This window comes from Urocampus carinirostris, chromosome 12 (genome assembly GCF_059441175.1).
Source record: "Urocampus carinirostris isolate Australia breed hairy pipefish chromosome 12, RoL_Ucar_1.0, whole genome shotgun sequence".
In the NCBI taxonomy this organism is placed as follows: Eukaryota; Metazoa; Chordata; class Actinopteri; order Syngnathiformes; family Syngnathidae; genus Urocampus; species Urocampus carinirostris.
The window spans coordinates 33504403-33516859 of record NC_142360.1 but is presented as its reverse complement, the minus strand read 5'-3'; the positions used below and the strand labels follow the sequence as shown (position 1 = coordinate 33516859).

Genomic DNA, 12457 nt, shown 5'->3' with positions numbered 1-12457 from the left:
AAGCTAACTGGAAACAAACGCTGTGAAAGGGTGAAGCAACTGGAAGCTATCTTAACGGCACTGCTGCGCTTTTTCATGAGTCAAATGAAAATGCTACAAAGGCGAGCTACGAGGTAGCGACACTGATAACCCAGCACTGCAAACCATTCAGGGTTTCAAGGTTCAGTTTGAAATTATTAAATCCCTCGTATATTCTCATCTTACCAAATTCGTTCCGCTTTCTGAAAAGTCTGGATACCCCTGATATAGGACATTTGTTGTAAAAAAAAAAGTGGTGAGTTTTATTGTCCGATTGTCTTTTTCACTTTTACAATACTTAAGAGTTGGATTTCATTGTGTAAAATGTGCTATACAGTAGAAATAAATGTTATTTTATTTAACCCCATAATGCTTTTTACCACAACACCTAAATCGAAAGTTGTGGACATTTCTTATAACACATTCAGCACCAAGGACAGCTACAGGCGGCCAATATGTTTACTGGGCTAACTAAACGAGTTGAAATAAAAATACTGTACCAAAAATGTGTGTTTTGAGGTTTCCCTGTCACTTAATATTGAACACTAGAAAATACTACTTAATCATATAAAATGGCAGAGGGTGATAGTGAGATCAGAGATCCCGATTTTATGCACACCGTAGGCCCAAAGAATAGAATTAGTAATAGTTTTAGCTAGGGCTGCAGCAACGAATCGATAGAATTGATTAAAATTGATTATGAAAGCTTTGTCAATTTAGTATGTTGCACAATTTATGAGACACTTAGCATGTCAAATCGATGCATCGCGTTGTAACGTTAAAGATTGGAGTACCACTTTGGTCCGGCAGAGAACGCCTTGTGACTGTTTTTATAAAAGTAACTTCTACTTTTTATTTAAATCATTTTTTATTGAACAAAATTGGTCAGAAACAGTATAACACAAAATAGTCAACAATTTTCAAGGGAACAGAAAGTACTGCATAAATACAGAGAAAAATAAATAATGAAATAAATCAAGTAAAAAGTAAAATAATAAGGAAATGTTTAACTCAACACAAGGGGGCAGATTTTTAGGCACATTATATATCATTTGCACATTGGGAATCATTATTGTATTCAAAGATCGACCCGCAAGACAAATTTTTTGATATATTTAGAAAAGTCTATTTTTTTCTATTTGTGGATCAAAAAAGGTTGCTACACATAAATTTAATTTTTGCTCTTGCTTCATTTTTGTTTTGTATGATAAGTCCAAATGTAATATCAAGGTTGAAGGAAAAGAGTATCCTGCATATTTGCACATTTGTATGTATTTTTGTATATTTTTAAGTTATTTGACACTTTTTTTGTGTGTGTGTTTTATATTATAGAATATTCTGTTGTTTTGTGTAGTATTTTTGTATCTCTCGTGAACTGCAATATTTGAATGAAGAGAAATTAAAATTAAAAATGTGTGTTTAAAAAATCTGATGCATTGAAAGAATAATTGACCGATTCATCAATTATTAAAAGATTTATTAGTTGCAGCCCGAGTATTGGCAAAATAACAGCAAGTCAAGCTATCCTGTGATCTTTCTCTCGTACAATGGACTTCATTATGGAGGATTACATATCTATTGATATTTTTATCCAATAGACTTAATTTATAAGATAAGTCAATAAAACGTCTTTATTGCTAAGGTGGATGTATTGATTTCTTGATCTTTCAATCAAATGGTGAAGATGATTTATTTATTTATTTATTTTTTTGGTATCAAAAATGACACGTGCCAAGCGAGGAGCATTCAGGACAGACGTTTAAGTAGAGGGCAAGGTCACAACGAGAACATCATGGCCGTTTCTCACAATGCTGCCTCTCAAACAGTAGATTAGATAAGAACATGGTGAGAAAAATGTCCACAGAGAGACGTGAACACGGCGGATCGATCTCTGTCATTCATACGACAGTGCATAACATGCTTTTTCTTCTGAGATCAGTGATGGTCTTTTCTACCATGGGAGATTGATTCTCCCCATGGTAAAATATGAAGGAGGACCTTGAACGCCACGCTTTGTGTGTGTGTTTGCAGGGCAGGACCGCAGCGAGTCGACCCTCATCAGGCGCTTTAAGGGCGACGGCGTCCGCTACAAGGCTAAACTCATCGGCCTGGACGAGGTCACAGCGGCTCGAGGAGACAAACTCTGTCAGGATTCCATGATGAAGCTCAAGGTGAGGACAGTCGGCCTTCAAATACTTGCTATGCTGTCGTCCCATTAGCAACGATTAGGAACCCTCTTCCTGGAAATTGTTACTGTATTGTTAACAGGGTTGGGTAGGGTTACTTTAACTTGATTACTTTCAATAACTTTTGGATTACTCCAATACCAAATATGCTAATAAAAGAAAAAATAAACTAAATATGAATAAAATTATGACTCACAACACGTGGTAAGCTTTCTCTCCTGGCTTTGATCTCTTTGATCTCCGGCAAAACTAACATAAAATGTGACAGAGACAAAATGAAAATAAATCCAAGCAGCTTGCCAACATCATTTTTGCCGTCCCATGTATTCCGTTACTCCCCAAGCCTGCACAAAATTTAGTAATTTTATTCATATTTAGTTTATTCTGTCTTTTATTAGCATATTTGGTATTGAAGTGTCACGGAAGCGTGGTGGCGTGGATGAAGAGAAGACCGGACCAGAACGAAGGCAGGAGGCATGAAGGGAGAACTCAAATGCGTTGACGATCCATAAGTTTTATTTTACAAACAAAAGTCGCCCAATACTCCGGGGCAAAACAGAACAACACAGAGTTCCTCCGGCACGAACTCAACAGGACAAGGCATAACAGACTAAAACAGGACAAGGCATAACAGACTAAACAGGACAAGGCATAACAGACCGGGATTGTGAAGAATGAGTAGTAATGAACCCGCAACCGCAGAGCCCACCATGCAGCCTTAAATACAGACCCACCATTAGTGAAACTGCTTTCAGCTGTTGCCCAGGGGGCGGGGCAGACTGGTCACCAAGGCGACCGTGACAGAAGTAATCCAAAAGTAATTGTAAATGACAATACAGGGAACCCTCGCTACTTTACGCTTCAGTTATGGCTGGTTCACCCCTTTGCTGAAAACAAATATTCAATTGGAAAAAAAAAAAACAATCAACAAGTGAAATCCAACAAACTTCCTGCACCCTTGGGGAACGTTTCTGACGGCCAGGATTCAAGCTGATTGGCCAGCACCCGTTGACTTGAGTATTTTGCCAAAAATGCACTGATCAGAATTAGACAACACTATCTTGTGCTTCCCGTAATGGTGCTAATATAGCACATTTTGCTATTTTTCATGATTATCTACCAAACCCTATTTAACTGGCATTCTAACTGCCCGTTTCACTGACCTTGCAAGTTGCCCGTTCTAAAGTAATTGAAAGCCTCGGCAGCGGGTTGACCACATGAAAACGAAACAGATCCCCTATCAGCCATAGCAAGACAAGTATTTCGTTCCAAAACTGTGATTTCAAGAATATTGAGTCTTTACAAAACTATAAACTCATCCAAGTCGCCCAAGAAGGCTGGTCATCCACGGAAGACAAACACAAGAGAGGATAGGTCACTGTGGAGGATGTCAATGGGTAATTGTTTCCACACTGCAGCTAGAATTGCTCACCAGTTCAGTGCTGATAAGGATCTGTCTCACCATACAATGTATTGCCATTGAGGAGCATTCCGACTGAAGGCCCACACTGCAGTGACCAATTTATTAGCGAAAAGATAATAATTAAAAAGCTAGTCTGTGCTTTGCTGAGGAGATGTTGTGTGGACCAAGGAGAACTGGTCCAGAGTTCACTTCAGTGATGGAAGCAAATTTATTTTATTTGGGTCTGATGGGAAGCGTTATGCTCTGTGACACATTAAAGAAAGAATACAAAGTGTGTAAAAAAAAGTCAGTGAAAGGTGGAGGAGAAACTGTCATGGTTTGGGGCATGTTTTCTGCAGCATTTTTTGGGTCTCTTGTAAGCTAGATGGCCGAGAGAATGCAAATATGTATCAGAACCTTCTTCAACAGCACATGGTTCCTTACTTGCATTCATCGCCAGATCAGCCTGTATTCTTTATGCAGGACATTGCTCAAAACGGGTAAATAATTTCCTTGGAGCTAAAAACATTGAATCAATGGCATAGCCTGGCCATAGTGCTGATTTCAACCCGATAGAGAACGTCTCCAGAATCCTTGTTGGCAAAGTTATAGTCAAGAGACCCTCTTCAATCACCGAACTGTGGAGGAGGCTAAAAGAAAAATGGACCAAAATCACACCAAAGCAGTTTGAGAGATTAGTCCTATCCTGTGGCCGCAGATGTCCTGAAGTCATTCACAGAAGAGGCATGTACACTTCTTACTAATTGCTGACTGTTGTAACCTATAGATTTGTTTACTGCCAAAATGATTGTTCTTCAAAATTTTTTTACATTTCATCAGTGCGTTTTCTAAAAAATATTTGTATTTGTGAAATGCCTTTAATCATTTTTTTGGGAAAAAAAAGTGTAGTAGTACCATTATAGACACAATAAAATGTCATTTCGCTGTCGGACAGTGAAGATGTGTCACGGTTGCCACGGCGCCCAATTGGCCCCGCCCGTGTAAACCGGCTGAGACGCGTTGACTGATAGCTCCTTGGGAGTACTTAAACGCGGTCCCTTTGAGTCGATAGCTGTCTGAGCGTCTGTGATACTTCTGTGAAACTTCTGCAAGACTCCTGTTGAAATCCCTAGTCTGTGAATTTGCCTGTGTTTGATCCTGTTTTTTTTTTTGGCCTGATTTGTTTGATTTTTACCACGTTTTTGTTTGGATTTCAATCCACTTCTGCGACCATCAATCCCCGGATTGAGTGTGCGTGCATTCCTCCTCTCCCTAATAAATTGTGAGCACGTTACGCGAGTGGGTTCTAAATTCTGTTTGCTCCCCTGGTCCGTGACAAGATGGAGTTATTTCAAAATTATTGATATTTTTATAAGTTGTTATTTAATTTGGATCTCCAGTGTACATTATCCAGCCTGCTCTAAATGTCCTCCCATGCACTATTTCCTTTTACTAAAATCTATGTTACAAAAAGCAGATTAAGAGGCATGAAAGCAAAGGTAAAGGCGTTTATCCCCCCCAAAAATGTTCTATCTATTCGAATGTATTCCATCAGTGGCAAAGAGACGAGACATCAAATTAATCAAATTAGAGCTTGTGCGGCACAGTTCATGTCATGGGAACCTCCTGCGTGGGTTCAAATCCAGCTCCAGACTTCCTGTGCGGAGTTTGTATGTTCTCCCCGTGCTTGCGTGGGTTTCCTCCGGGCACTCCGGTTTCCTCCCACGTTCCAAAAACATGCATTTCAGGTGAATTGGCCAGTCCAAATTGTCCCTAGGTGTGAATGAGCGAGTGAGTTGTCTGTCCCCATGTGCCCTGCGATTGGCTGGCAACCAGTTCAGGGTGTCCCCTGCCTACTGCCCGGAGATGGCTGGGATGGGCTCCAGCCCCCCCGCGACCCTAATGAGGATAAGCGGTACGGCTAATGAGATGAGATGAGATGAGGTTTCTCAAGGCCGAAATGGGTTAGGCACAACAGTGTCTTTCATTGATATGTTCGAAAATCTAAAGATGAAAAGAGGCCGGAAAACAAACACTCATTTTATATATTTATATATTTGTGTGAACACTGTGCCTTGGAGTTACTGTCCCTATTCGTTTTCCCCAAATATACCAAAAAGAAAACCAAAGTAGCCAGGTTCGCGATACGGATGAGAGAGCAGCATGCTGTGTGAGAGTCTCATTTGCTGGGAGAGAACAATTACAGGCAGAGGAAGACGGATGGGCTAGTTAGCCGCAAAAAGGAAACTGCACCGGAGAATAATTTGGATGAGAGGAAGGATAGATGAGACAAAGGTAACGAGGCTTCGGAAAGACAGTTGTTTTTTTTTCCTTTTTCATTCTACTTCCTTATTCCAGACTTTGTCACCTAATTGGGCTCAGCATGCATTCTAACAACATTTCGCTAGCAAGTGTATTCATAACAGTGTTCTTGAATTCACCAGCAGATTTAACCATGCCTTAGATCTCTCCGTCAAGTGTAATTGCTTTTATGTGAGTCCAACACTTGAGCAGCAAACTCATCTCACCAACAAGTGTACGCATTAAACTGGGATGAATCCCGCTAGAAATTGTGTGTGTCCTAACGGCCCTATGGCAGTTAAACAATCAGTTATTTTCCAAGACCAGCAAATTCATGTCATTTTGCCAGTGTGTGCATAATATGGGCTGAATGTCACCAGGAAATGGTCAGTTGGGGCTGCCATGTTTTTAATTCAGAGCAAAGTAATGTATCTATAAAACTACGGGCTGGTTCTTGCCAGGTAGTGTTTGTGTAAATATGGCTTCATCTCGCCAGTAAGTGTAACCGTGGGCTAAAACTCCGTTAAAAGTGTAACTGGGAGGTTATCATTGTTAGTCCTTTAGATCAACATTGAATCATTCAGGGATCCTTACTGAACTTCTGGACAGAGTTTGCTGCACAGAAAGTAGATAGATAGATAGATAGATAGATAGATAGATAGATGGATGGATGGATGGATGGATGGATGGATGGATGGATGGATGGATGGATGGATGGATGGATGGATGGATGGATGGATGGATAGATAGATAGATAGATAGACACTTTATTCATCCCCATAGGGAAATTAACAAGTAAAGGGGCTGAATCATTTTGCACACCCACTTTTCCGTTTTTTGTTCGTTAAAAAAAGTTTAAAATATCCAATAAAGTGTGTTCCACTTCATGATTGTGTCCCACTTAGTGTTGATTCTTTACAAGAAATTACAGATTTATATCCTCATGTTTGTTCTTTATGTTCACAAAGTTCAAGGGGTGCAAATAGTTTCGCAAGCTACTGTATTAGCAACAGAAAGAAAAATCACAAAGTAGCAAGATGTGTTTTCACAGTTTTGTGCGCTCTTTTAGGGTGGTGATGGACCTGGAGAAGAATCTGTCTTTGAGCCTCTTTGTCCTTGTTTTAAGGGATCTGTAGCACCTCCTAGAGGGCAACAAGTCAAATAGGTGATGGCCAGGGTGAGAAATGTCTTTTATAATGTTGATGGCTCTGCTTCGGTATCGCAAGCCGGCAGAGAGCAGCTGATGATCGTTTGGGCCGTGTTACTCTCTGTATGTTTTTCTTCTCCGATGCCATGCTCCCAGCATTCCACACAGTAATGCAGTGTGGCAGAATGCTCTCCACTGTGGCTTTGTAGAAGGACACCCGCAGCTTCTGTTCCAGGTTTTTGCCATCATGCCATAAAGTCTGTGCATTTCATCTAGCGCTTCACTGTCTCATGTTGGACATTTATCTGTTGAAGCTCCCTAAACAATCAACAATATGTGAAATAACAGTCTGGTCTTCTCAGTTAGTGTGTGCATAACATCTGCTGGATTTTGGCTGGATCTTGCCACTAAGTGTAACTAAGTTTGTTTTACTTAAGGATGCGATTTATTACGCTCATCTTGTCATGTCCTGCACGGTTGTCATGGCGCCCAGCTGGGCTTGCCCCTTGACACCGGCTGAGACGCATTGGACTGATTGCTTTTGGAGTACTTAAACGCTCCTTTTGGGACTGCCTGTATCCAGACCATTGCTTTACCTTGTTGAAACCCTGTTCATGCCCGTTTGAACTGAGTAATGCCTAGTTTGTAATTTTGATTGCCTTTGAACCTGTTTTGTTTTGTTTTTGGTCCGTTTGTGTGTTGGACAACTTTTCTTTCCTAATTAAAGTGACAGATCGTCTACGCATATGAGTTCCGACTTTCTGCTTCCCGGCCCGTTTTTTGACACATCTTGCTGTCTAGCTTTTGCCACATTGCCATCAAGTGTGTGAATTTCACTCCGATCCGTCCTGTCTTTTTAAATCACTCAGCAGGAAACCTTTCGAATAATCACAGGCAACTTTTTTTTTTTTTTACTTCACCCCGTGATAAACAAGATTTCGTTAAAAACACTTCACCTCGCTTGAACATGACGTCAAAAAGTTGGAATTTGGAAAAGCCTGATTCATTACTTTTCCTACAGACGAGGTGTTTGAATCGGGAGAAAAAGCTCGAGGTGGCAAAGGGGGCCGAGGAGAGGAGAGACGGCTCATTGATCAAACGCCTTCCCTCCTCCTCATTTAGAGCTTCGGCAAATCCATCAAAAGCTTTTCTCTGATCTCCTTCACCTTCGCTTTCATGCCTCTTCCCGCTCAAAGATGCGGCGACGTCTCGCCCTCGTAGCGTTCGCTCGTCGCGTTTATTAATCATCACTGTGTCATTTTGGGCCATTGCCACGGGTTATGTTTTCAACACGGCGCTGCCAATGATCTTCGGTCCCCACCTGTCTCATCGTGTTTTGTCGCTCGATAGCGTTTCTGCCACGATAGAAATAGTTTTTTTTTACTACATTTTCAGAGTTGTTAGACATGAATGTTAGATCAGGGGTCTTAAATCCGAGGCCCTTAGCAGGAAAGTTTGAAGCCCCTGCCTTAATATGAAAGTTAAAGGGACTGAGTGTATTATTTGCCCGCTAGATGTCACTGTATCCTGTCGTGCCACCGAAAGCGAGTGATAAAATTACAACAGAAGAAAACAAAATATGAAGACTCAAAGTGACCAAAACGCATCGCATTACTTTAGAATAGGAGAGAAATAAGAAAAAAAAGAAAAAATAAATCCGAGAAATAGAAGTGGTAACCTTAATTTTTTTTACAACTATTATGCAATGGGGCGGCAGTAGGTAGAGCGATCGTTTTAGGATTAAGGGATCCCAGTTCGAATCCCGGCTTGTCCGTGTTACATGCCGAAGTGTCCTTGGGTAAGACACTGAACCCCCAATACCCCCAATAAGCAGGTTAGCGCCTTACATGGCTGCACAGATCACGGCCGCTATTGGGAAATGTGAAGCACACTGTAAAGCGCTTTGGGAAGTCATTGACTTGAAAAGCGCTATATAAATGCAGATCATTTCATTTCATTTCAATAAATACACTATTATGCGCCGAAACCAAAGAACAAACTCTTTTTACATGCTCAGTTATTTATTTAGCAAATAAAAGTACAGTATATTTTCTTAACCATTATTTTAACTAATGAAATATCTAAAATGAATAAGCAGGGAGAGCATAGAACACACTGCACAATGCAAATCCATGAAGTCATGAAACCGTGAAAAGAAAAGGGATCACCGTATACATGTATATGATTAAATAGCATTTTAAATAAATATACATGTAAAAGAAAAATGTCATCGTATTTACCTGTGGTGTGCCTTGACATGAGCTGGTTGAGCTGATGGATGCAAAGGTGGAAGTGACTAAAAATCTAACCGATTCTAAAACTTCCATCTGCAAGGATGGTAATGCCCTTTGAAAATTTCCTTGCTCTAATTGCCTCCTTTTTTAATGTTAGTCCCAAACTTCGATTTGTTACGATCATGCACTTTAGTGATTTTAGCCAACTTCTTAATCCTGGATAATCGCAATCTTCATTTCCATGGTTATCATGTTTTTCCCTCCCCCTTTAGCATTACCGCTAACCTTGGGACTCACTGCAAATAAATACAGCACCAAAATTATCGTTTTGTATAGTCGAATTGCAAAGTCTTAGATAGATAGACAGATAGATTGATAGATAGATGGATGGATGCATGGATGGATGGATGGATGGATGGAAAGATAGATAGATAGATAGATAGATAGATAGATAGATAGATAGATAGATAGATAGATAGATAGATAGATAGATAGATAGATAGATAGATAGATAGATAGATAGATAGATAGATAGATAGATAGATAGATAGATAGATAGATAGATAGATAGATACTTTATTCATCCCCGTAGAGAAATTCACACTTTAGGTCTTTAGGAAGCACACACGATTCTGAACAGAATGAAGAGACACAGAGGCATTGTGGGTGGTAGTTTAGCTTATAGCTTATCGGCATGTTTATCATGCCATGACACAAACCCATAGCAGACAAGCATTTCATATGACGTCAACCAATAGTTGACAGGCATCATACAGACGTAACTCTACATAACACAAACATCGATAAGTTTGAATTGTATACCTTTTTGGCCACGCAAAAATAATTAGTGTTGATGTCATATTGCGGTGAAAATATTATAAAAAATTCCACACTATAAAGTGAAAACATCGTAAGGCGGGGTCGCTGTATCCCAGGGGTTTACTGTATTTCCTTTGATCATGTGACCAGCCCTTCATTAATTTGGAGTACAGATTGGGCAAGGTTATTTCGATGTTTCAGTACATTTTTGTTGATTTTGTCGATGTTGTGCCCCCAGGGTATCGCGGCAGCGGCAAGGTCCAAAGGAGAACACAAGCAGAAAGTGTTCCTGACTGTTTCCTTTGGAGGGATCAAGATCTTTGATGAGAAGTCAGGGGTAAGCAAAATGCTCGTGTGCGTGTTTGTGAGTTTGTTAATGGGTAGGCCAACATGCCACATTGTGTGTTTGCGGCGTTAATGAGGCATCTCTGGGTGAGCGAATGGGAGCCCCCAGGGGAAATCAGGATGTCCTAATTGAAACCCAGAGAAGAAGGCTCGAAGTAGATGAGAGAACATGTCTGTCCCATTGTCTGCTTCTACGCAAACGACGCAACTTTTGTTTGCTGATGACTCGTGTTGCTCGTGCTTTTTTTACACGGGTCAAGATATCCTGCTTGACTCCCGATCGGGGTTTCACCCAATACCTCAAATTAATACAAAGTTTGCTTGTTGGTAAATTTTGTTTAGCATTATGCTTGTCATGTTTGAAATGTGAGCGTTTACTTTTTAAATGCTGTACTGAGCGTTTCTACAAAACCAATGAAAAGGGTGCGAAATAATCACACGCTCGTACAGTGTTCCTTAGTCCATTGTTAACCCTTTTACAGGGCTGGGTAGGGTTACTTTATCTGGATTACTTTCAATTACTTTTGGATTACTCCAATACCAAATATGCTAATAAAAGACAAAATAAACTAAACATGAATAACATTACTAAATTTTGTGCAGGCTTGGGGAGTAACGGAACACATGGAATGGCAAAAATGATGTTGGCAAGCTCATCTCATCTCATCAGCTGCACCGCTTATCCTCAGTAGGGTCGCGGGGATGCTGGAGCCCATCCCAGCAATCATCGGGCAGTGGGCAGGGGACACCCTGGACTGGTTGCCAGCCAATCGCAGGGCACACGGGGACAGACAGCTCACTCGCTCAGTCACACCTAGGGACAATTTGGACCGGCCAATTCACCTGAAATGCATGTTTTTGGAATGTGGGAGGAAACCGGAGTGCCCGGAGGAAACCCACGCAAGCACGGGGAGATCATACAAACTCCGCACAGTAAGGCCAGGAGCTGGATTTGAACCCACTCAGGAGGTTCCCACGACCTCAGAACTATGCCGCACACGCGCTAACCACTGCGCCGCCGTGCTGCCCATGTTGGCAAGCTGTTTGGATTTATTTTTATTTTGTTTCTGTCGCATTTAATGTTAGTTTTGCCGGAGATCAAAGAGATCAAAGCCAGGAGAGAAAGCTTACCACGTGTTGTGAGTCATCATTGTATTCATATTTAGTTTCTTTTGTCTTTTATTAGCATATTTTGTATTGGAGTAATCCAAAAGTAATTGAAAGTAATCCAGTTAAAGTAACCCTGCCCAGCCCTGCCCTTTTACTGGCAGACGTTTATCTCAAATGTGTAGAGCCTGTGCCAGACATTTTTTTTCCATTTTGACTCCGTTTTTGAAGGCTTTGCGAAGATTTAGATTTTTAGGCAGGACACATCAAAAGAAAGCTTGATCCCTCATTGTTCATTCATGAAAATGTTTCTAGCTTTTACCATTGTTTGATAAACAAGAGTTAAATACTCTTGAAGATACTTGTTTCCAAGAAAACTAATCACAAAAAAGATTTTTGTGAAAGGATCCAATCCAAACACTACCTTCACTTCAGTGCTTTTTTTGCATCCTATCAAACTACTAGGCGAGGCCTACTGAAGCTAAAAGTCTATCCTTTAAATGAAATGATCTGCATTTATATAGCGTTTTTCAAGTCAATGAAGACTTCTCAAAGCGCTTTACAATTTGCTTCACATTTACCCATTCACACACACTCATACACCAATAGCGGCCGTGCAGCCATGTAAGGCGCCAACCTGCTTATTGGGTGTATTAGGGGTTCAGTGTCTTACCCAAGGACACTTTGACATGTAACACGGAGGAGCCTGGATTCGAACCTGCGATCTTTTGATCCTAAGACGGGCGCTCTACCTCCTGAGCTATTTTACCGCCCTTTAACAGCCAGAGGGGGCATTTGGTTTGGATTTATTTTCATAACTTTTGAAAGAAATGACCCAGGGACTAAATCAACCAATGGGCTGGGTCGTATCTTTGGGCTGGATGTTTGACATGCCTGG

General features: G+C 40.8%; 1 protein-coding gene across 5 annotated transcripts in view; it reads left to right on the top strand.

The window, feature by feature from the left end:
* The window catches only part of dab1a (DAB adaptor protein 1a), a 411680-nt gene that overhangs the window by 319677 nt on the left and 79546 nt on the right, over positions 1-12457 (top strand). For all 5 annotated transcript variants that reach the window (XM_088350331.1, XM_088350336.1, XM_088350335.1 and 2 more), the window contains 2 exons: positions 2050-2189; positions 10346-10444. In XM_088350331.1, coding sequence (XP_088206457.1) covers positions 2050-2189; positions 10346-10444 — 239 coding nt within the window. The remainder of the gene's footprint in view (positions 1-2049; positions 2190-10345; positions 10445-12457) is intronic.